Below are 25,159 nucleotides of genomic sequence, written 5' to 3' on the forward strand. Positions count from 1 at the left end.
CATAAATACTAATGCTTGTTTCTTAACCAATATATTTTTGCATGGAGGGTAGGCTCTGCGGGTCATCAATTTTAGACAACCACACATTACCGGGGATCTGATCCAATTAAATAATTCTGGATCAGTTAGGCAAGGTCCTATTAAACTATTGCTATTAGTTTTCTTTTATAGACATCAGAAACTAACCCTTTTCAGGGCAGATCCAAAACTCCTGACCCACGCTACTTCTGCCAGTAGCTAGCCACATTTCTACAAGCATTCATTACTCTGTGCTACCAGACCTGCTTGAGAACAACTGACCAATGGGGTGTTTGGCAGATGTTTCCAATAGCTGACTACCTATGCTTCTGGACATGGTAATTTCCCTAATGGTCCATTTGGCTAACACCTTTAAATCTGAGAGTAGCATAGTACAAAATGTACCCGAGTCTCAGGACTCTACCTCACTTCAATAAGCCCACCTGCTCCTATAGCTCACGGTAAGTAATGTCAAGCCGTTATGTCAAGCCATTGAGTTAGAAAGTAGCTCGACTATTATCTAATTTGTACCTAGACAACTGGGTAGATTATATTAATCTGCATGATATAGGCCCTAATTACGACCCTAGCAGTCTTCAACCACCAGGGCCGTGGTGGCAGTCTGACCACCGTCAAAGCAGTGGCCCGACCGCTTTGCGGCGGTCAGATGGCCACATTATGACCGTGGCGGTTCGGGCATAATCGGACCCCCAGCACTGCCAGTTTCCTTTCACTGGAGGGACTGGCAATGATGGCGGTCGTAATCCACCAGGGCAGCGATGCATGCAGGGCAGTCATGGGGATTGCAAGACCCTGTCCGCTAGATTTTACATGGCGGTTGCACCGCCATGTAAAATCTGGCGGAGACAGGGTGCAGGGGGCACCATGGGGGCACCTGCACTGCCCATGCACTTGGCAAGGGCAGTGCAGGTGCCCCCATGGAGAGCCTTGTTGTTCTTTTCACTGTCTGCTGTTGCACCCTATGCACCTCAACATTTCTGCCTGCTCATTTATGAGCCGGCATCAATGCTGTGGGCTGTTCCCCACTGGGCCAGCAGGGAACTTTTAATGGGGCCCGCAGGAAGGCGACCCCCCTGGTAGCAACCTGAGCGCAGAAGTTTGGGCTGCGGGCTTTTCCGCCCGCCAAACTCAAAATGACCTTCACAATCTTGTTGCACAAAACTGGGCTGTAAAAGAAGTGTTCTGTGACGGTTTTATTTGTTATACAGCTCCTGCTACTCCCTCAGATGTAGTTCAGTCATGGGGGCTTAGCATCCTGGTTTAAGGTCACCCTAGACTGCTCACTTTCCCCAACTGACACCAATAGCGGGCTGATTCAATCTTTTTACCTGACATGGCCAGATAAATGCTAAGGTCAACCCTAATTTTCGTTTGCTTTTTGACCTTATTGGAGAGGTTGATAATAAGTACTCTAACATGGGAGTGAAATTTATTTGGCGCTTGCAGGTGATTTTAATGCCAAGCTTGGGGACCTGTCCATGCTCACTGATGTAAATCTGTTTGACGTTTATGAAATGAGAGTTTTTGTACAGCAGGAAGTTTCTATGGGTAGAGTACCGTTCCCTTATCTAGTAGACTTTGGTCTTTGTAATGCCACAAAGCTAGCAGGCACCACACAAACCACTGCTGCTGCATACACTGGTGAAGGCTGCAGCTCTGTTATTGGTTATATTTTCATTGCAAGGCATCTACAAAAACAGATTATTAAGGGGGTAATTTATCCCAGCATTTATAGTGACCATTTTCCACCTATTATCACTTCAGAGACTCCCAAATGCAGACCTAAGAAAGAAATCAGAGTTATTACTAATATTACAACTAAAGAGGATGGTCGCAAGTTGGTACAGAGCACATCTATCATGGGAGGCAAACAATGCAAGGTGTGATCAGATCACCTGGCTTTGGTTCAGTGTTTTTTTTCATCTGAGTCCAGTAGTTTTGTTAACACTACAGAGGACTTTAAATAATTGGGGAATCATATAATTGCCCTCCTAACGAAGCACAGAGAACTATTATTGATAATCAATCATATTGGTTGGATAATGCTTGTAAACTCAAGAATAAGCAAACCCGAACAACCCTCCATGAATCCCCAAGGAAAAGAGATGAAAAGAGATGAAACTGCTGTTTGTAGAGGGGGTACAAGCAGACCCTGAGGAAAAGGAAGTTGAATCTCTGGATAGACAAGTGGGAAACATTAATGAGCTCCTGTACGTTAAGATACTGAGGTGTTTTGGAACATAGTCAATTCCAACAACGCAGCACTCTAGCAAAGGGTCTGGGTGTGCACATAGCCCCTGACCAATTAGTTTAATTTATCTATCCCAATCCAATTATCAGTGATGTGCCCAACCATGTTCTGCCCCATTTTTCCCTTGACATAGAATTCCCGCTGGAAAAGGTGATTGAGGCAATTAACAACAGTCCCTCCAATAAGGCTACATGTCTGGATGGGGTTCCTATGGTTTTGTACAAACTAAATCCATAGCTGTGTGTGCCACTTCTTATCAGCTGTACTAACACTGACTGTAAATCACAACTTCCGTGGGCCTGGTGCAGTGTTATCCAGTGGCAGTCTTCAAAAACATAATCGCCTTAGTCGTAGTTGTTACAGGACAATATCTCTATTGGACTCAACAGTGACAATAATAGGCCTTGTTATCCTTGATAGGCTAATGCTCTGGACCACAGAAACGAGTATTCTCTCCCAAGTACAGTATGGGTATTGGATTGGGTTGGAAGAGATGGAACAGTGCCTTAATGTACACCTTTTGAAAGGCAAATACACTGTTGCCAAATGTATTGCCATCTACTTAGCCTTTATGGACCTCTCCTGCACTTTCAATAGTGTCTGCAGATCAAAGCTCTGGGCACTATTGGAGTCTATGGGGCTGGAAAAGGGACTGGTGAACTTCCTGTGTGCCCTCTACTTTGATTTGCCAGCCTCAGTCAAATATGATGCGAGTAGGGAATGCTCTGAGTCATTTGGCCTGGGTCAAGTGGTCCTTCAGAGCTGCATTCTATCCCAAATTCTTTTTCTCATATAGTAATAGGCTTGATACTGCATTGGCCAACAAGGGCCTAGACGTGCCTGTAATTAAGCCCATCTCTGTATTACTCTAAGCAAAAAATGGTGTACTCCTAAAAACTGTTGCACTCCTTAGTAGATTTTATGGCCCAGCTGAATTTGGAGAAAAATTTATCAAAATCATATATCACGGCTTGTGGTGCTAAAAATCTCAAATCACGTCGCCTGTCCATTAAAGGCAAATCCATACCAAGTCTCTTGAGTTTCCCTATCTTGGGGTTACCTTTTACTCATCTAGCACTTGGGTCAGTTGTATTTCCATAAGGTTACGTTATTTTTCACAGTCTGTTGGAGTCTTATTTAGTCTAGCATCCACTATAGGTAAGACACCAACTGCCACTCCCCACCTTTGGAAGTTTAGAAAAGAAAATGTCTCCTGACCTTAGGTTATGGTTCAGGAGTAGAGGGGGGGAGATGGAAGACACCAAACTACTCATAATCAGAGCAAAAGTTGGGCATGGTTGGAAGCTAACCTGAACAGTAATTCAAGACCAGATATAAAGAACAATGTCCTCAAAGTATTAATAAGAAGTTCTTCCAAAGAATAATATGCTTAAAGTAGATTTTGTGGTGGCAGTGACAGAGAACAGATTTGGTACAATAAGAAGGAATAAATAGCATTGTCTAGAGTTGAATCAATGAGAGACTCCATAAAGAAGAGACCAGTGTCCAAACTATTTCCAATCCTAATTAAAGGAAAATCCTAATCAACTTTAGAATCATCACCTGCGCTGTCACCCTGGCTTCTTTCAAGCACAGCAAAGCTGCTAGACCCAGACCTCAAGTCAGTGGGTACAGAGAGGAACTCGTAATGATGAAGCACCACTGCATACAACTAGGGTGCAAATGGAGAATGAGCCAAACCAACACCTACAAATCCGCCCTCAGGTACTACCACCAGAAGATCTGGCCCACCAGCTGCTCAGTGCTCACAGACTGCATTGACGCCAACGGCATCAGCAGAAAAGAGATCTTCACCATTGTGAAAGATGTCACCTTACCAGCAGCCATTATCAACCACATCACCACCTCACAAGACCTATGCAACCAACTCTCAGAGTTGTTCTGCAGCAAGACAACCTCCAAATATGACAACTTCAACCCTCAACCAAACCCGACAGACCTCATAGTAAGACTCCCTGTCATTTCCAATGAAACAACTACATCCACTTGGACAGAAGAAACTGTCACCACAATGCAGTCCATCTTCTAAAAGGCCCTATGGGGCCCTTGCCATCACCACGCCTTCGCCATGGGACTTGACCCATCAGCACTGCACTCATCCTGATGATCTCCAGCACCTCTGTCACCTTCCCAAATACATGGATGCACGCCACAGTTCTCCTCCTGCTGAAAAAGCCTTTTGCAGACAGTTCAATTCTCTCCAACCTCAGACCCATTCTCCTGCTACTATACCTGGGTAATATTCTAGAGAAACTCATCAATAAACATCTCACCAACAACCAGAACCTATACCAGCTCTTTGACACCAAAGAGTCCAGCTTAGGACGTAATCACTGCATGGAAACAACACTCATTGTCACCAAGAATGACATCCGCATGATCATGTACAGAGGAGAGATGGCTGCCTGGACCTTTCAGCCGCTTTCAACATGGTATCACACCCCATCCATGTACGGCGCCTACACCAGATTGGAATCCAAGGACTCACCTTCTGCTGGATCATCTCCATCCTGACTGGATGGACCCAGTCAGTCTGCGAGCTCCTCTACAAATCCGATCCCCACAAACGGATCTGTGGAGCACTGCAAGGATCCTCACTGAGCCAGACCTCCTTCAATGCATACATGATCCCTCTTATTAGCATCATCTGCTCCTGTCCTCTCCTGTGACAAAGACATTCATTGCAAGCTCTCCCTCATGGATAAGTCCACCAACATTCGGTACAAGTTCACTTCCTGCGTGACCAAGGTTTCCAAATAGATGAAGATTAACTGCCTCAAACTCAGCACAGACAAGACAGAAATTGTGATCTTCGGGAAGTGCCCATTTGATAGGACTCCACCTGGTGGCCAGCTGAGCTAGGAGACACTCCCACACCAAGAAATTCAAGATCATCACTGACAGCAAGTTAAACAAAAATGGGGTACTTGACTCCTTTTTCAATTGTACTAATTGTACTCCCAAGCAGGCAAGTCAGACAACCCCCAGCACTTCTTTTTGCAGGTGATAGCCTCTTAAATGCGAAAACACCACGTCTACAAAATCCATTTGACAGGTTTTCCATCTTTTGGAAACATCAGGGTCTGGAAATTACCCATGGCACAACCAAATTCACAGCTTTTAATCCCCATACGTCATTTCGGGGCAATATAAGAATAAGTGGCATAACTGTACAGTGGGTTAAGGACTCCAACAATTTAGGTGTCAGGTTGGCAAATTCACTTTAATGGGCCCTGCAAAATATGAAAACCCATCTCGTTTTACCACATAGCTCCTTGTCAATGTTAAAAATGTTCAAATCTTTTACTTTTGGGTCTGTATTTCTTGCGCTGAAAATATACGGAGCAAAAGGGCTTGGGTGCTGCTTTGTATGGTTCTGAGAAACAGGGCACTTGTGATACCATCATACTAGTAGGAGCAGTAAGAGCAGAAATATATCTTTACATTCAATGCTTAGCATGCCACACAGTGCCCCAAGGATTCCACTCCGACAAGATCTGTTCATAATCGTATAGTAAGCATAGCAAATTTAAAAACAATATTGTACTGGATGAAACTTTGGTTGAATGACCAATTACATTTGTATACAACCTCATTTATCGCACTTAAAGCTATGGATAATGCTTGCAACCTGCTTTAGTTAAAAATGTAAAGTATTGTTTTTTTCTACTGGATGACATGATATGCGGTACAACACAGAATCCATCTCATTAGGATCAATGAACTTGGTAAAATGAACATATCGGTTGATTGTTTATGATAGGTAGCACTGTGAGTCGAAAAGCAGTGGCTTGGCTGAGCAGTTTCTTGCTTTCAAGATGTGCTGGAGTTTGAACTCCCATTGGACAAAATGTAACCTACGGAGGCAAGAAACTTATACATTAAATTTACAATTAGGATTTTAATAACCATTAGTTTTTTGTGGTAAGTGGTCTTTAAGATCGGATATCTGCCCAGCTTCCAAGGCACCCACAGAACCTGAAGCACATGAATTATTTTTTTGCACAGCATATTGACACCTTAGGAGGAAATGGATTATTGCTATCCATCGGAACTTGGCCATAAGACATTATACAACTGCACGGAGAGTTTTTAAATCAAACTTTAATGAAGTGATAGTCTTTGATCTGTCCACATTTTTATATTCTGCTGAGTGTTTAAGGCACAGTTTAAGCAGATAAGTGATTTATTTATAGTGTTGTATTAATTTATTCACTAAAAACAGGAACTGATGTTTATGTTCACAATGTTTTATGGTATTGTATTTATGGTACTTCTATATTTTATGGGGACTTCCCTCAAAATCAACATTAAAGACAAATGTGGAATTAGGTATAGAAAATCTCTATATACCTGCCTATCAATAATCTGTCCTTGCTTTTTTGAGTAGGATAGTAAGCTATAATGACATTCACTACTCAGTAGTCAGAACCCACGCCTTTACCACTGTGTAATTGTCAGCGTATTCGGATACACCCTTTCTCTTCTAGCTCAATATTTAACAAACAGCAACATTGTATGAGCTGCTCGCCCCTCAAAAATACCATCAGTGTAGGGGTCTTACTCTCATCTGGGTTCGGGGCAGCCAGTATGGCACTGTGCTTCCTCTTCACCTCTTCAACATTCTCTGCAATTTTATCGATAAAGCCACGGATTTCTTCCACCTGATAGAGGATACAGAGAAAAAAGATGTGTCGAGTTACATAGCCATTCAGGTACAGTAGAAGTGGGCATATCAGCTCTCTGAGCTCATTCTGCAGCTCAAACCCCTTGAACGTACTTGTTCAAAAAATTCATCCATGAAGCGGTCTCGATCCACACTGACTGCCACTTCATCATCTTCATCACTGTCCTTTGCCTGCAAAGATACAAACCCACACATTAGAAAACTATCTTCTTTCCAGTCAGGAAAATGCATTCCTATCTATTTGTAATCATCGCCAAAGTACACAGAGCAAAGGTGTCTAAGAAATCCATTTAAGGTTTCTAATGATAGCCACACGTGGCGCAGGCCTCTAGATCCCTGTACAAACAGGCAGTAAAACAGAGGAGTATGAAATATGTCACCATGGGAGAGACATATAGGGGGTTATTACAACTTTGGAGGAGGTGTTAATCCGTCCCAAAAGTGACGGTAAAGTGACGGATATACCACCAGCCGTATTACTAGTCCATTATATCCTATGGAACTCGTAATATGGCTGGTGATATATCCGTCACTTTACCGTCACTTTTGGGACGGATTAACACCTCCTCCAAAATTGTAATAACCCCCATAATTTGTTGATACAGTCCTATAGGCTTCTGACACTTTGTGGCCTAGGAATTGACATATCACAACAAAGCAGTTTTACTTTCAATGATTTATGTAAATTTACACTGCTTTAATGAGAAGCATTTAGCATTTAGATTTTTTCGTATTTGAACTTGTAAGCGAGGATTCACAAAAGATCACTTCGGAGTCTGAGAAGGAAACTGTTACTTACTCTGTAACCATCTGTTAACAACTTCACTTTGAGTGACTGCATTTTGATCCTTCACAAGAAGCACATCCGCATACAAGGTATTTCCCTTCAGTGCAGTGTTTTTGTTTCAACTTCATTATTAGTTTAGTCTTGCCTTTGTGATAGCAGGAAACATTCTACCGGGTAGTCATGTGAGCACAGGGCACATTCCAGCCTTTTCAGTTCCTGTCTCCTGATGCTGTTCTAAATTCCTTCTGGACTGCCCTTTGTTTATTTGACTGCTGCTGCTTCACAGCATTCCAAATTGTGTCCATCTGAAACTTTCCTTTGTAACGCTATCTTGTTTTTTATGATGCACACAAAGTGCATTTATAATTCTAATCATGTATGTCATGGTGGTATGTGTTTAAAAAAACCGACTTCAGTTATACTGGTAAACCAATTTAGTCTATGCCTGCATTGTGGCTTTCAAGTTTGCTTATATTGTTGATGTATGTTGTGCTTACATAAACATTTAACTAATACATTACTAATTGACAAAGTGCTGTTTATTCCAATTTGCTGAATTTGCTGTTCTGTCCATCTATCTATATGTCCTTCCATCTGTATATATCTATCTATATATCTATCCACACCCACACACAAAGTAGTTCCTTTCGGTACCAGGAACTACTAAGTTAATGTGTGCTTTTTTCAGACACAAAAATACTAAGCACATTTTTTATTGTTAAACTGATGAGGGCCTGCCAGCTTCCCCAACAATAACATTTTGCAGAAACCAAGACAGAGCAAAACAAGAATTGCCCAAGCCAAAAAGCTGGTGGCCAGCACCAGACTTACTGGCTTTGCCAGTGCTTGTTTAAAGGAGGAATATGCTTTAGGTGGCACAAGCAACATACACGTGGCCTTCACTTATCAAGTCTGTATACATTTCACAATCCATCTAGCAATGCCAGCCTTAGAAATAGGATCCCCTATGTTTTTTGGCTTAGCAATATTCCAATCTTATAGACTGATTTGTTTTTATCAAAGTAGTATCCGAGTAACAGTATGCACTTAGGCCCTCATTTCGACCTCGGCGGTCTTTTGACAAGACCGCCGAGGTACCGCCGTGCTGAAGACCGCTAGTGCAGGCGGTTTTCCGCACAGCATATTATGACTTCTGGCAGCCCTCCGCCCTTTTTCAGACGGAGAGTCGCCAGCAGCCATACTTGCGGTCGGCGGTGGAGTGGAGGCTGCTCCACCTCCACCGTCACGTCATCAGAAGACCGCCCACCGAATCACATCCCAGGATTCGGTGTGGCGGTGTTCTGGTGACGGGGAGCTGGCGGCGGAGCAGCCCCCATAGATCCTGTTCCCTCCCGGAGGATCACCGGACAAGGTAAGGTGATCATCCGTTAGGGGAGGGGGGTGTGGGGGGGGGTGTTGTGTGCGTGCATGGGGGTGTGCGTGTGAGTGTGTAGAGGGGATGTGTGAGTGCATGTATGCATGTGGGGAGGTGTTGTGTGTATGGAAAATGTCTGTGTGTATGTCTGTGTGTATGTGTGCGTGTATGTCTGTGTGCGTCTATGTCTGTGTGTATGTGTGCGTGTGTGTTGAGGTGTGGTGTGAGTGTGCCTGTAGGGGGGAGTGTCAATGTGGGGGGGGAGGGAGGTCCTACTACCTTTGGGGGAAGGTAGGAGGGTTGTGGGTTTGGGGGGAGGACTCTGGAAGGGGAAAGGGGAGACCCCTATCAGTGCCAGGGAACGTATTCCCTGGCACTGATAGTGCCTACCGCCATGGATTGCGTGGCGGTACAGAACCCCACGAAATCCATGGCGGTATGCAGGGTTGTGATACTGCCGGCAGTGTAGTGACGGCCGCTGGGCTGGAAACCGAAGTCTCCAGCCCAGCGGTCTTTACCACCCTGGCGGTCAGAGTGGAGAAGTGGCGGTTTTGAATGGCGGTCACCGCCATGCTTGTAATTCCAATTTTTTTACCGCCGGGGTCGTAATGAGGGCCTTAATGTCTAATGCTTGTAATGCCCTTTCATTAGAGTGTTTGGCTGCATGAAGAAAATGGGCAGCTCAGTAGTTTGGTTAAGATGGAATGGAGAAAATACCTTTGGTAGGAGCTTAGGAGTTAGTTTTGAAGTCTCAGAGAAGTGAAGACCACTAAAAAGGCAACCTACCATGGCAAGAACCGCATGTTAAAGGAGTGCACTGGTTCAAAGTGCAGGTCCCTAAGCCTAGTGAGGACTCCATTTGTGTTCCGGACTTGCCCCGTGGGCGACTTTGATGGAATGACTCTTCAGAGGCCATCCATGAAGGTAGTAATAGCAGGGATTTTAAAGGGTGACATATGTTCCCTATTTTGCAGATAGGCTGCAGCTAAATGCAAAAAGATAGAGGTGTTTGGTAATCCTTCCTTCTGGAAACAGTAACAAGTAGCAAATGATATCCTGCACAAACACTTTAAGGGAGCATATATATTTGTTAATATAGCTGTGGCCAAAGACTTTCCAGTTGGCAGCGTAGCAGGCACGTATAGTAGGCTTACACACTTCATGCACGATTTGCATACACTTTTCCATGAGTTTGAGGTAGCCAAGTTCTAAGACCTCAGATGCCAGATTGCTAATTTGAGCTGTCTAGATGTCTGAGCTGACTCTGATACCAAGATAAAAGATCTGGCATCAGTAGAAGATTCATTTGTGGATGTGCTGACATCTTTAGAAGCATGGAGTACCATGATTGCTGCACCCAGGTTGATGACACCAAAATGAGGGTCACTGACACTCACCTCATTTTCTTGGCCACATACAGTGTAGTGTAGCCATTTTTAATATAGCTTCATGCACGTTAGTTTAGCATACTAGGCCGCTGTGCACTTTGCCCTAGATATATTTTATTCAACTTCGTACTGTTATTTTACAATAACCAGTTTTACGGTCTTGTTTTAATTTCTTCTATCACACTGTTTAGCTTAGTTCAGCACTGTGTTCTCAAATAATGCATTCTTGATCGCCCTGTGCTTCAGTCAAGGTTACAGTCTGGTACATTGCCGGTAAACGTGGTAGAAGTTTAGTCTCCAGTATTCATAGAAAATACACATCCTTACGTAGGGACATTTTCTTAGAACATCTACGTGTTAGTATAAAAACACTTCCTAGTCCTAATACACGTCAAGAGGGAGATTCCGGCCAGGAACCTACAACTAGATGCTGAATGCCCAGTTGCAGATGCTGATGCAGATTACAGGCCTTTGCTCAGGTATGAGGGTCGATGTCCTCCCGGGGGAACCTGAAAGGCAGGCTTAGAGCTTCACATGCTGTGCTCAAAATATAACTTAGAGAGAAAATAATCTAGCAGCACTATGATAGCCTTATTCTTGTGCTTCACTCTCATCGTTACTATTTTAATCCTACTGTGTTGTGTAGTTCTGGTTATTGCAGCTCACGCTTTGCTATCTAAAATGCAGTCGTTTTATTAAACCAATCTTTAAAACTTAAACTGCCTTTGTCATTCATATATGAGACCGTACTGTGTATGAGAGAACCGGTTGTGACCTGAGTGACCACGACTTCCCTGGGAAGTGCTAAGATGTCATGCGCTCAGCTGCCCAATTGTCTCTCCCATTTGGGAGAGATGAGGCACTGCTAGTTAGACGGAGCAAAACCCGGATTTAGAGTGACAAGGGTCCTTCACCGTGGGTCAGACTTAGTCCCCCACACTGTGAACGATCTTGCAGCTCAAAATCCAGTTGTCTCATTAGGATAATGAGAGCCTATGCGACAACAGGATCGGGGGAAGTAGAAGAAAGGCGTAGGCAAATATCCATGACCATTCATCAATCCATTGCCCATGGACTGTGGGAACCTGGAGGTTAGGGCATTTTGATGTGGTGATATGGTTTCATCATTAATGAAACAATTAATTGAATTACATAATATCATTCATCTTCAGGTAGCTTTATACTCACCAACATCCAATGGTCTAATAAAGAGGATGAATAGATTTTTGAAAGAAGGGATCCAAACTGCATTGGTTACAGGTACTGATGTAGAAATTTTCCTGAGACAAAAGAATTTGGGCTTATTTGACTACACCTGATACCACCACATGTGTATCTCCATTTATATTGTCAAACAAGTGTGGAAGGGTTTGGGGGAATGTGAATTGATGTCACCTGATGTGGAGTCAGTAGGTTACTGTGGTGTAAAATTACCTCTGATTGGTTATTTCAATTGTAAAATAGAATATAAGGACAGATGGACTAATGGAAGGGTGTATGTGGTAGAAAAGGGAAGAGTGCCTTTGAGGTGGAAGAAACAGAAAGCCCTAGGCATAGTTTTGGATCCCAATCACCCCGAGCAAGTGTTGTTAATGAAAGAAGCAAAAAAACAAGATGGTGCACAAAGTACCCAAAACTGATAGCTGAGAAGCTAGGATGTTTGGAAAACTTAGAACACCGCACAATTTTGATAGTTGGAAGTGAACCTGAAGTACATAATGTGAGGCATGTTCCTCTTGCTCTAAGAGGGCAACTCAAGGAAGAACTTGATTGTTTGTGTGAGATAGGTTGATAGATCCAATAGAGTCTTCAGAGTGGCTTAGTCTTATAGTTTTAACGAGCAAAGCCAATAGAAAGCTGCGCATGTGTGTTGACTTGAGAGATCCTAATTAAAGCATATGGGTGGACTGTCACCCACTGCCACACATAAATCAAGTGATCTCCAGTATTAAAAACGTAAAGTATTTCGCTTCCATAGATCTGTCAAGTGCGTACCACTAAATTCAGTTGCATTCCGACTGTAAACTTCTCACCTCGTTCATAACTTCAGAAGGTGCATTTCAATTTGTACGGATGTCATATGGATTAGCATCGGCTTCTGCGGTGTTCCAGAAACTCATGGGCACTGTATTGAAAGGGATTCCTAATGTTTTAGTATTTCAGAACGACATCTCAGTGGGGTGTTGATATAGAGGGTCATGATCACAAATTTTATGAAGTTTAGTCCAGATTACAGAATGCTGGCTTGATTGTAAGCATGGATAAATGCATGTTTGGTGTGTTTCAGGTAGGTTATCTGGGTCGCACACTATCGGAAGAAGGGGTTAGACCTAAGCTGAAACTGCTAGAAGCAACTGAATGCGCACCTTCACCGGCAGATAAGGAAGAATTACGTTCATTTCTCGGTATAGCTGAATACTATTTGAGATTCATGCAGCATTTTGCCGACAAAGTACACATTTTGAGAGAATTGATGACAAAGGGTGTGCAGTATGAATACACGCAGGAATGTCAACAAGCGTTTGAGAAGGTCAAGGCTGATATTGTGGAAGCTGTAGCATTAAAACCATTTGATCCCCATGATAAAACAAAGTAGTAGACACTAGTTCTTATGGCCTAGGGGCAGTACTAATGCAAAGAAAGCAGGGTCATCAAATTGTTGTAGCATTTGTGTCACAAACTCTTAAGGGTGCAGAAGCTACATACTCAGCTTTGGAGAGAGGAGCACTAGCATGCTGCTGGGGTGTAAGCCATTTCAAAACCTATGTGTGGGGAACTACATTCAAATTAAGAACGGACCATAAACCCTTGGTTGACATGTCTACTACAAAGGGGTCAGGAAAGTGTACACCTAGGATTGCCAAGTGGCTATGTTGTCTACAAGAATATGATTTTAAATTGAAGCACGTTCCTGGTAACAAAAACTGTAAGGCTGATTGCTTGTCTAGGTTTCAGTTGAATAAAGGTGATGTGGACTAAAGAGATGATAGCAATGATGAATGGATAGTAGCTAAAGTGAATGAGCTGTGTGGAGGTACCATCACAGAAGAAGAATGAAAACAGGTCGTTATGGAAGATGATGTCCTAAAGCAATTCAAGGAATGCCTATCTAGTGATACAAAGCAAACAGAAATTAGGAAAAAAGAGCTTACTGATTATAAAATTATATAGTCTGAATTATCTGTAATGGATGGTACGTGGGAGACGAATGAAAGATTGGTAGTGCCTCTAGGGTTGCAAGCGAGGTTATTGGGCTTATACATGAGAGGCATGGTGGAATGTCTGGTATGAAGAAAAACGCGTGTGCACATTTCTGGTGGCCGAGCATGGATAAAGATATTGAAAGGTTTATGCGTCATGGCACAGCATGCATGTGTAGCGATAAATCTCCCAGATCAGAAGAATCACCCATTACATCAACTAAACTTCCGGAAAGACCTTGGAAAAAACTTGCCATTGACATCTGTGGACTATTCAGTGGCAAAGGAATAGAAGGAAAGTGGGCTATAGTTTTAATAAATCACTTCTCCAAATCGCCCAAGATAGCATTTGAAAGGGAAACAAAAGCAAGTTGTGTGATAAGACTTGCGGGGGGAGGTCTGTAGAAGAAAAGGTTTCCCTAAGAGTGTAGTCAGCGACAATGGGCCACAATTTGTCACTGAAGAATTTGAGGATTTTTAAAAAAAATCAGGAGTGAAGCATTACATAACTGAAGAATATAATCCAAGAGAAAATGGTCTTGTGGAAATATTTAATCGCCTGTTAAAGGAGAGTGTACAGTTACCTAAGGAAGGTGGAATGGATTGCAAGAAGGCTGTCAAGGAGATGTTATGGAGTTACCGCAATACACCACATTCAGTCACTAGAGAGACTCCGTTCTCATTACTGAAGGGTAAGTTAGCGTGTATCGTAGCGACACCAGAATGAATGTACAAATCGTGCAAGAGGGAGGTGGACAGGAAGGATCTGGAACAAAGGGTAGCCATGTAACAAGAAAAATATGGACAGAGACATAATGAAAGATTGAAAAAGTGTACACACAAATTTACTGTAGGGGATTAGGTGAGAACTGCACAAAAGAGCAGTCATAAATCTCGTATTACTAAGTGGTCTGAACCCAGGAAAATAAAGAGGGTAATTGGGAGCAATGTTTGGTTGAAAGATGGGAAACGTGGAATGTGAGAAACATAATCCTGTGTAATGAGTTGGAAAATAATAAGTGGGAGGAAAGGAAGGAAAGAAATGATGAACCACAAATATGTGAGTAATCAAGATCATTGGTAAAAAGAGATGAATGGCTGAGAAGGAAACCAATTTGGCACAAAGACTATGTATGTTCATGATATATTATTGCTATGTATTTTTATAGATGATATGTTTTATTGTTTCTGCAGAAGGGGGATGTTTTGTATCTTAGCAACCATGATGCTGATTGTAGACTCCAGGAGAGGGAGCAGGAGTTGTTGGGCAGACTGAACTGGGAAGGACGTGTCAGGGTGGATTTTTGAAAATGGGGAAGAAAGAGGTGTGTTTAATTAGAATTTTTGTTGCTGTGTTATCAGATCATATAGGGGTACATGGGTTCAAAGAAGCAATGTTTGTTATTCAGTAATTCAAAGCGATCAACAGTGTGGTACCCACCTAATTTGAAGATTGCTTCCATCTTTCGGTCAGTTCTGACCTACATGCATGTGATAATTAATCACTTACATATCAGATGGATAAGCCATTGTGTCTCTGGTATTAACAGTCATCATGTGCTGCAACTGGGGGAGGAGAGGGCCATTAAATTAAGAAGTATTTGATTTTTTAAATCAATATTTATTGTTATCTTTGAATGAAATCCTACCCAATGCGGCCACCTGCTACAGTTAATTTCCTTTGTTTTATCAGTATCTTTGGTCTTAAAAACTGAAAAAGGTGGAGATCATTATGTTATTTTTTCACGACTAGCTTACATATCTTCGTTATCCTTTTTCGATTATTAGCTTTCCTAAGCATTTTAATTTCCCTCTGGTTTTCTTGGTAAAGCCTAAAAGTCACCTAAAGAGAAGCTTAATTACCAACCATTGCTACCTGTTCCTTTGGATTATCAATGAATTATCTATGGAAGACATGATTTATTTCACCTACAACTATAGTCTAATTATGTGGCATTCTAAGTTATTGTAGGACAATCTACAATTTATAACAGAGGAGCTAGATGATCTGTCTGTCTAGCGCTCCTATGAAGGAGAGAATGTGTCCCGAGACGTTCTGCTTTGAAATCATCCACCACACTATGCAGTACCAGTGGTATATCTGTTAATTTTGTATTAATGTATGCCACACTGGTGAACATGTATAATGTGGGGGGGGGGGGGGCATTTCTATGATCTGCCTCAGCACTCATAAACAAGAATTTAATTTCAGCAATTTATCTTCTATTCAATTAAGCAGCAAGTGTATCAGTTCAATGTGCAATCCCAGCGTTCGTGTTTGATTTGACAGAGCAAAGGTTATAACAAAAAAAGCAGTATTCATTTAATACCAAGCAAAAAACATTGCCCGGTGAGTTGCAGGATGGAACTGAATGTGAGACAAATTATGGACATAGTTGGTGAAAAGTCAGGGGGAGAGAGGTCAGTAAAACTGCACAGTCAGTTTTGTGTAGGTTGAGAATTAACGTTTCTGACCTTTTCTGACAGAGAGGGATTATTTTCACAATTTTCCAACCTTGGCATGTTACATTAGAAGGAATTAGAAGCAACATCAGAAGCACTGAAGATCTCATCTACTACTTGATGCCTTTTATAGGGTGAGGACAGCTCTAATATTGGGTTGATTTAGGTAGTAATGACAATACAGCAGGTTTCTAGCACCTGTCGGTAATTGGAGAGTATTAGAGTCATAGCATCCAACTGACAAGGTGTTTTTGTCCACCTCGGGTTTCGCTGGGATTCATGGGTAAAAGACCCCATTTTTGAGAGTGGACACTCTGAAATAGTGAGAGAGAAAGATTGCTAGCCTGATAACCTTTCTGTGAAGCAGCTTGGCCTGCATCTTGATGGCACAAGACACTTTGAGCGCTGCTGTTCCGCAGCAATGAGGGCTTGCTCCTTTTGTGTAACAATCAGCCAAAAAGCAAGTAGCCTAGAGTACTTAGCATTGCTCAACAAAGGAACTGATGGAATAGCTGTGACTGCCACCGCTGGGGCCAGTGGGTCACCTAACTGCAAGGCAAGTGTTTCAAAGCTGTTTCAAAGCACTCAATAACGCTGGTAGATTGCAGTTCATATATCAGTGCAAACTGTTTCTTCACATTTAGACTAAGCAGGTAATAAAGGGCATAAAGAATATTTAGGGGGTGATTCTGAGACTGGCGGGCGGCGGAGGCCGCCCGCCAGTCTTCCCCCGACAAAATACTGCTCTGCGGTCGCAAGACCGCTGAGGGTATTTTGAGATTTGCCCTGGGCTGGCGGGCGGCTGCCAAAAGGCCGCCCGCCAGCCCAGGGCAAATCTACCTTCCCACGAGGACGCCGGCTCCGAATGGAGCCGGCGTAGTGGGAAGGTGCGACGGGTGCAGTTGCACCCGTCGCGTATGAAATACTTTGTGGGGCCCTCTTACGGGGGCCCCTGCAGTGCCCATGCCATTGGCATGGGCACTGCAGGGGCCCCCAGGGGCCCCGCGGCACCCCCTACCGCCATCCTGTTCCTGGCGGGAGACCCGCCAGGAACAGGATGGCGGTAGGGGGTGTCAGAATCCCCATGGTGGCGGAGCGCGCTCCGCCGCCATGGAGGATTCTCCCGAGCAGCGGAAAGTCGGCGGGAGACCGCCGACTTTCCGTTTCTGACCGCGGCTGAACCGCCGCGGTCAGAATGCTCGACGGAGCACCGCCAGCCTGTTGGCGGTGCTCCCATGGTCGGTGACCCTGGCGGTCACCGACCGCCAGGGTCAGAATGACCCCCTTAGTGCCTTACGCTAGCATTCTGGATCTCCATCAAACCAATGAATCTTTGGTTGTTCTATGGCAGGAAACATTATTTTAAGGAGGACCAGTTGCTGCTGTTGTCTGGATTAGAGATCTTGGTAGAGGGTGGGAGAGAGAATTGGCAAATCCTGACTTGCATACAATGCCAGTAGGTTCAGTGACCATGCTTGCATTAAAAATAACAATTTACCTTCTGGCAAAATCAAGTAGTTCAGAACAATGGCCTACCCACAATTTTGCTCGCCTACTGTTGGATGTATTTCTATAAAATATGATCAACTACCAAAAAAAGAACTAGCTTGCAGAACGTGAAGAAGGGTTGTGAGACACTACCTTATTGACTGAAGACATAATGAGGGCTACTAAGATACAAATATTTGGGGCTTGTTGAGAGAAGATTAACAGAGCAAGAGTCTGAAGGTAAACAGATGAAGGCCTGTTTGGGCTTGTCTTCTAGGGTGCTATCCTACTGCTGGTTGGAGTCTCACCAATTCACATACAATGTACCAGACCAGTTCATCGAGAAGACAGAATCTGTATTGCCCTTGTATGGCATGACATTTTACATTTTTTGGTCATATCTTCTCATATTAGGATACATGAAATGTTAGGGTTGGTCTCCGGCCTTAGTTCTCTGGTTCTAGCTCTTCTTAAAGCACAGAATTCAAATCCAAATTCCACCCAACTCATTCAAGCGGTTCACTTTTTGTGCCTGTGAGCTGTACAACAAAATTCTCTCACTCAATCAATTTTTATTAAAATAACTTCCTTTTCAGTCTTTTTGGTGGGCATGTGCTGTCAAAAAGTTTCACAATGACTTTTGTTGGTTTGACCTTTGCAGATTCTTTAGGTATGCTCTGATACAGCGTTCATTTCCTTAAGACTCATTTAGAATGTCATATGTTCAGTATTAAATGGATGAGGTCAAAGGCTTAGGATCCCTTCTCTTTAATTGGCTGGGTAAGTTTCATTACAAGATCACAGCGCCATACTGCTTAGCTTGGGCAAAGAACTGTTTTTTCAGCGGGTGGTGCTCACATGTTTTTGTGCTCTGGTAAAATTGTGATGGTTTTGTAATTCAGTAGACTAATGAAACTACTCCAGGGACTTATGTTTGACCTCACAGTCGCAAGTTCAAAACATGGCACGTACACTCAGCCGTCCAAGGTTGATAAAATGAGTACCTGAATAAGGTGTGCATATCACTGAAGTTTACTAGAGAATCTAGAGGCTGGTCATATAGGTGTATCTTGCTGAGAATATATCTTGTTCCTAAAGGTTAGGATAGTAGTGAAGTGTGACTGTGTGCAGCTATATGCATCCGCTAATAGGAATCAGAGGAAAATACAGGTTTATCTGGTTGAGGATGATCAGGGCTCAGCTGAAGGAGTACTGAATGTGGCAGTGTTGGGGCTACACTGGTTTGCGTAATAGATGTTACTCTCCCAGCAACAGAGCAGGGGAGCACAGTGCTGCATGGGTGGACCTGATTGTCAATCAGCTTGATGGTCTTTATTGGTTGGTAAGATAAATGTACTGAATACTTGATGTTTCCCTGATTGACAGAGTATGAGAGAGACTGATGAGCTGAGAACCTGACACTAGATGTGCATCCTTTGAGAGGAGGCCTCGTCTGACCAAGGTCTCCACAACTTTGACAAATTTAGGCAGAAGCCTGCTCTGTGTCTCTGTTGTTTAGTCCCTTAGGAGCTACCTACATTAAGTAGTCCACATGGATGAGAACTCGCCTAGATCATCAACTGTGGCTGAGGAGCAGAAGGATTCCAGTGACAGGTGGCCAACGGGCTCCTGAGCTAAGGTTCTAAGCAAAATCCTGATATGCAGTGATAGGCTGTTGAAATTTCTAGTGCCTATATTGGCAGGCAATGAGTCATGAAAACCTGTGTAGTCCAAGGATAGAAGAGAGGCACAAAAATCACTGGTGTTCTCAAGCACTTCTTATCACCCACACAACTCTTTTCAACTTCCCTGTGGTGGCCCACGCTTCTAGCCTGGTCTAGTGGGTTACTGGTCAATGACTGTTTTTAGAGGAAATGCCTCAACAACCCCTCCCCCACCTCACCGCCATATGTGGGTCACTTTAACTATTTAAATTGACACGTCGGGGTCTCTTTACCTATTTACAATGACTTGTCGCAAGGGGCGCTAATGGGTAATTGTTATGCATGAGCCCCTATGTGTGAAAGAGAGTTTTCCCCGTGTGTGACCTGTGGCCGTAGCTAGAGAGTTTGAAAGTCTGTTCTCCCTTAAAATATGTGGATGTTGTCCACATGTGAACAGCTAAACAAATACAGCTGTGAAAGAAAATCGTGCGATGTGAAAGATCATTGTGGAAATTTCAAGGAAGACAGGGGTGATTGGTCCCAAGCATAAACAATGCATTTTAAATGACTAAATACAAGCTTGTGTCAAAACACTCGGTTTCAGTAGAGGATATGGGCAGATCAGGGCAACGTAAAGTGTACCAGAAGGGATAGTTGATTTGTGCAAACGGGTGGGATTTTTAAAGATGTTTTGAGGAGCCAGACTGCAGTCCTGTCAGAGTATGATGGTAGTTTTTCTTGAGGAGAAAGGCTAACATTATGCTCTCAGAGAGGCCACTGCCTATCACCTGGGTAGTCAAGAGGAAACAAAAACAAGAGGTCTCCATCCAACACACTGACGACCTAGGAGAGTTATCTTCTTCCTGAACATAAAACATGGTTACGGGTGATTCTAAATAAGCAGCCCCAACCCTGAGAGAACTGACCTCACTGAAGTTATAATAATGTGAAGATGAGAAAGCATGCACCAAGTACGGCCGTTAAACGTGCCAGGGCAAGAATACTGACTTTCCACAGCTCCGCAGCATGTCAAACTCTCAGCATTTTCTCTATGGAAACTAGCATAAAGGAATGATCCATAGGGAAATCCATCACGTCACAGTGCACTCCCCACTGTAACTTGCATGACTGGAGTCAACACAGGTGTCTCCATGTCAGCTGTTTTTTTCCAAACAAGACACAAGGACACGTACTAAGAAGAAGGGAGATCAGGCATTAATATAACCTGCAGGAGTTCTACAGGAGATCTGGAAAATAAAGGAATACGGAGAAACCAGCAATCCGAAAGCGCTACAGCAGATAGCCCATATTTTGGTTCAGCTAGGTAGTGACGAAAAGCTTATTATTAGGACAAGTACAGATTGTAAGGCAATGAACAATATTTTGATACATCCCTAAATTCCACTGAGCAAGTGAACATAGCAAGCGAGCCCAGTCCTTTTCAGGGAGGTAGTGGAACATTACTGACCTCCCCCGCATCCCCAAGGAAGGTTTGGGGAAAAAGGAGGTCAAATACAATTTATCACATATACTAGGGATACAGCAATCAATAGATTTTACAGGCCGTTCTGAGTTAGAAATGTGTGAAAAGAACCAGAGCCAGGTTAATATTGCCTCAGCATGTGTAGACCTGTGGAAAAACCAGTTTCTACAATGTCCAGTCAAGTAACCTAAAATCCTAAAGACCTTAGGCTAGTATCCACAAGGTCCCCGTATTTAAAGCACCATGCATTGGAATGTATCAAAAATATATATTCCAGTATGTATATCACCATGATCAGGCCGGCAGCGGCAATACCACAATATAAAATGCACTATCCCCAGGCGAGGCAATAATGTCCCATTATGTACAGTAACAAAACTGTCAGTAGCTGCAAAGCCCCAGCATCTAAATCACCATCCTCAGGCCAGTATCCACAAAAGTGCATTATTGAGGCCAGTATCTGCAAAGCTCCAGTGTCTAGAGCCCTATCCTCAATTTAGCATCTGCAAAGCCCCAGTGTCTAAAGTACCATCCTCAAACCAGTATCCACAAGGCTACACTATGGGCCTGATTTATATATTCACGGACGAGTTAGTCCGCCACAAGGGTGACAGATATCCCATCCACCGAAATCTAAATCTAACAGTATATAATGAGATTTAGATTTCGATGGACGGGATATTCGTCACCGTTGTGACGGAGTAACTCGTCCGCCAGTATCCAAATCAGGGCCTATGTAATGTACCATCTTCAAGCCAGTGGTCCAGACATGATGATATACCAGGAATGAATCACAAAGCTTAATGAATGATGAAAAGCACATATCAGGACTTTTATCCAGTATAAGTATGAGTTACATACAGACAGCAGGCCAAGCACTTTAAAAAATCTTGAAGAGAAAGGGAGCATTGAGAGCGCGAAGGCCTGTTCAAATGCCAATATGAATTAAGCAGCCAGAACTGAGCAAACGCTAGAAGATGCTCTTTGAAATAAATATCCATTCAGATTCCCATGCTACTTGCAGTTTAGTTAATTGTACAATAAATGCTTGGCCTCCGAGGTTCCTCTAGTGCACCACAACTGCAAGCCTGGGTCCTCAGCACTGATCACAAAAAGGACATAGGGAAAACAGGTGAACCATCAGCTCTATATCAATGGGGAAAAGAGTTACGCTAAATAGGGAAGGTGTACTTTTTGACACAGACAGCCACCTAAATGAGCACCGTCGATGCAGTTATGGGTGTAAAGGCTAGATTGAATTAATGTCCTCATACCTGTGATAGCATACTTATGTTTGATTACCCAGTGTTTTAAATTGAAGGAAAAGGGAAAAAACAGAACAATGTCACGAGAAAAAGGCATATTCTGCCTTCTTGTTCAGAAGCAGGGGGTACAAAGTACAAGGCAGCAAGGCTTGATTTTCGGTAATTAGGCAATTAAATATAGGCAGCACTGGTTGCAAAATATTGGTTGCAATAGGCAACCATTATATTTGCGACCAGTGCAGTATTTTGCAAAACAACTTATGTACTAATAGGACGGTTTGAAAAAATCAAAATCTCAGTAGGTCGCAGTTCGACCTACCTCATAAATATTAATGAGGTAGGTTGTAAATTGCGACCAACGGTGGTTCTCTGTCATCACAAGGATGGTGGCCTGTTAGGGTCAGCAGACCACCATATCTGTGATTGCTTTCAAATAAAGCAATCTTTTTATTTAAAATGCGGCCCGTTTTACTTGAAGGAAAACAGCATGCTTTAAAAAAAATGTTTATGTCAACATTCACAAAGTGGAAGGAGTCCCTTTTCTTTTGAGAATGGGGTACCAGTACCTTTCAGTAGTCATTAAAATATTAATGTTTTGCGACCAGGTTTTGGTCGCAAAACATTAATACATCCTATTCCAAATCACTCTTCGGAAGGGACACCCTAAACACACCACTGTCAAATACTGATTTTGTATGTAGTCGCAAATACAAACTGTGATTTGGTAGCATGTTAACGAATCTCAGTTTAAATTTGGTGCATCGAAAAAGATCATTTTGTAGTCACACATGGCCTGATTTTGTGAATCTGATCCTTTGTGCGTGCAAAAAACCTTACTACACCTGGCCCATGTGTATGTGCACACCTGTGTATATGTTCATTTAAAAAGCACAGCTAAATTACCATTATGGTCACAAATTAAAACAAAAAACACTGAAACTAACCAGTTATGGTTCACGGACATCAAAAGCAATGCTCATAACTCTACTCAATCTGTGATGGAAGCAATCACAAATTACATACATACGTGTGATGACCTATGGCTTTACCATTAACACCATCAATGAGATGACCATGTAGTTGGTATAATTTATTGTTTTAAGTATGTGTTGTTATTGAATGTGGTTTTACTTATAGGTCTTGTTACTTATTGTAATGAATTTTGTACAGTCATAAGCATTACATCTTGAGAGCAAGTGGTAATTTGAATGGCTGCTGTGCTAGTTATGGTTTGTGGAGCTAATCATAACTGATCACTTTCAGTAGTTTTTTAGGTTTTCATTCCTCACCATAAAAGATGCTAACCTATACATGACATCAACTGAACTGTGTTTTACAGTGAATTTCTGGAGTATTTGATGATGAACTTCATCAAACTTTATCTTGCACAGCCTATGGCCATGTTCTGCGTCCAACCGTTAGTGGAGGCCAACACCTGCTAAACATGGCCTTTGGCTGTGCATAAAAAGGGTTAGTCATTCAATGTACAGAGGGCAGCCAATTCCAGCTGTGCATGGTCTTTGGCCTTGTACTGTGGTGGCTGATACTGCATGGCCTGGGAGTTGATAGCAGTAACTACTTCCACATCAGTACTTAATATTTTATTGAAGATATATCCGTGTGTCTGTACGTTTATAGGGTGAGAAGTTGCCAGCCAATATCTGGTGACTTGGTACCGAGGAATTGTAATGTCACATGTCAATAACTTGTTTATTTCCTATGCTGTTTGTCTTCTAATAAGAATAATAATAAAACGTTATACTGATATTGGTCCCAAACTGCCCAAGTCCAACCTAACCTCTTTAGAGTCTTCGTCTCCACTCTGCTGACCGATTTGGTCCAAATATGCATGCAAGCGATGTGTGGGAAAGTGGTTTAAGAGGGCTGATTTTCATAGTTTTGCCATTTGCTCTCACTTGTCACCTATAAAAATCAAACATTATTATGACTACCTCTTTTAAGGTCCCTCCTAAATGATCTGTTGTACTCACCTGGATTGTAATACTGAACTATGTATCAGTGCAATGCCAGTAACCAAATGTCTTCAAACAACTGTGTGTAGCTTGTTTTCTTCTTCTGTTCATAACCGGCTGAGTGTTATGATATGATAATCTTTATTGCTTGATTAATAAAAACCATTTGTTAGAAATGGGGTCGCTAGTTGGCAGAGGTATTCACCTTTGTCCAAATAGGGACCACAATCCTAGTCAGGGTAAGTCACACACAATCCAAATTATCCTGTGCCCACCCCCTGGTAGCTTGGCACTGAGCAGTCAGGCTTAATTTAGAAGGCAATGTGTAAAGTATTTGTCCAATAAATCATACAGTAACACAGTGAAAACACCACAAAAATACACCACACAGGTTTAGAAAAATAGAATATATTTGTCTGGTTAAATTAAGATCAAAACAATCAAGATTCAACGAGCGCGAGTTGAGATATCACTTTTGCAAGTTTAAAAAAAAGAGTCTTAAATCTTAGAAATCAACAGATGTCTCTTGTTTGCACAAAATACCTGGTTTGCATCAAAATTACCATGCACGGAGACCACAGAGGAAGAGATGTGTGGAAAAATAAGGTGTGCGTGGGACTTTCTGATGCGGCACAGACGATGTGTCATTTCTTTCCACAATGCAAGGGTCTTTGCGTCGATTTCTGGTGCGCAGCCTTGGTTCCTCACTGCAATGCGGGGATCTTTGGAGGCCCAGGGACGATGCAGGGAAACATCCTAGGTGTGTTGGATGAAGTCAGGGGCGTTGCATTGATCCGGTAGGCGATGCGTCAAATTTCTGGTTGCAATGCTGGCGATGCGCCGATCTTCTCTCAGGAAGTCAGGCTACGTCATTCCAGTTTAGCTGTGCAGTGATATTCTCACCGCAGGGCAGGCTGTGCGTTGATTTTTGGCGCACAAGGAGTTTCCTTAAAGAGATAAAGTCTGTTTGGCCCTGAGACTTCAAAAAACAGGAGGCAAGCTCAATCCAAGCCCTTGGAGAGTACTTCTCAGCAAAGTCGGAGGGCAGCAGGGCAGCAGTCCTTCACTGCAAAGC

General features: G+C 42.8%; 1 protein-coding gene across 1 annotated transcript in view; it reads right to left on the minus strand.

Moving 5' to 3' along the window:
• Positions 1 to 25,159, minus strand: part of STX1A (syntaxin 1A) — a 702,444-nt gene that overhangs the window by 494,872 nt on the left and 182,413 nt on the right. Inside the window, exons 2-3 of the mRNA XM_069226788.1 lie at positions 7,092 to 7,169; positions 6,876 to 6,975 (exon numbers count right to left, since the gene is read on the minus strand). Of these exons, the coding sequence (XP_069082889.1) occupies positions 6,876 to 6,975; positions 7,092 to 7,169 (178 nt within the window). The remainder of the gene's footprint in view (positions 1 to 6,875; positions 6,976 to 7,091; positions 7,170 to 25,159) is intronic.

This window comes from Pleurodeles waltl, chromosome 3_2 (assembly GCF_031143425.1).
Source record: "Pleurodeles waltl isolate 20211129_DDA chromosome 3_2, aPleWal1.hap1.20221129, whole genome shotgun sequence".
NCBI lineage: Eukaryota > Metazoa > Chordata > Amphibia > Caudata > Salamandridae > Pleurodeles > Pleurodeles waltl.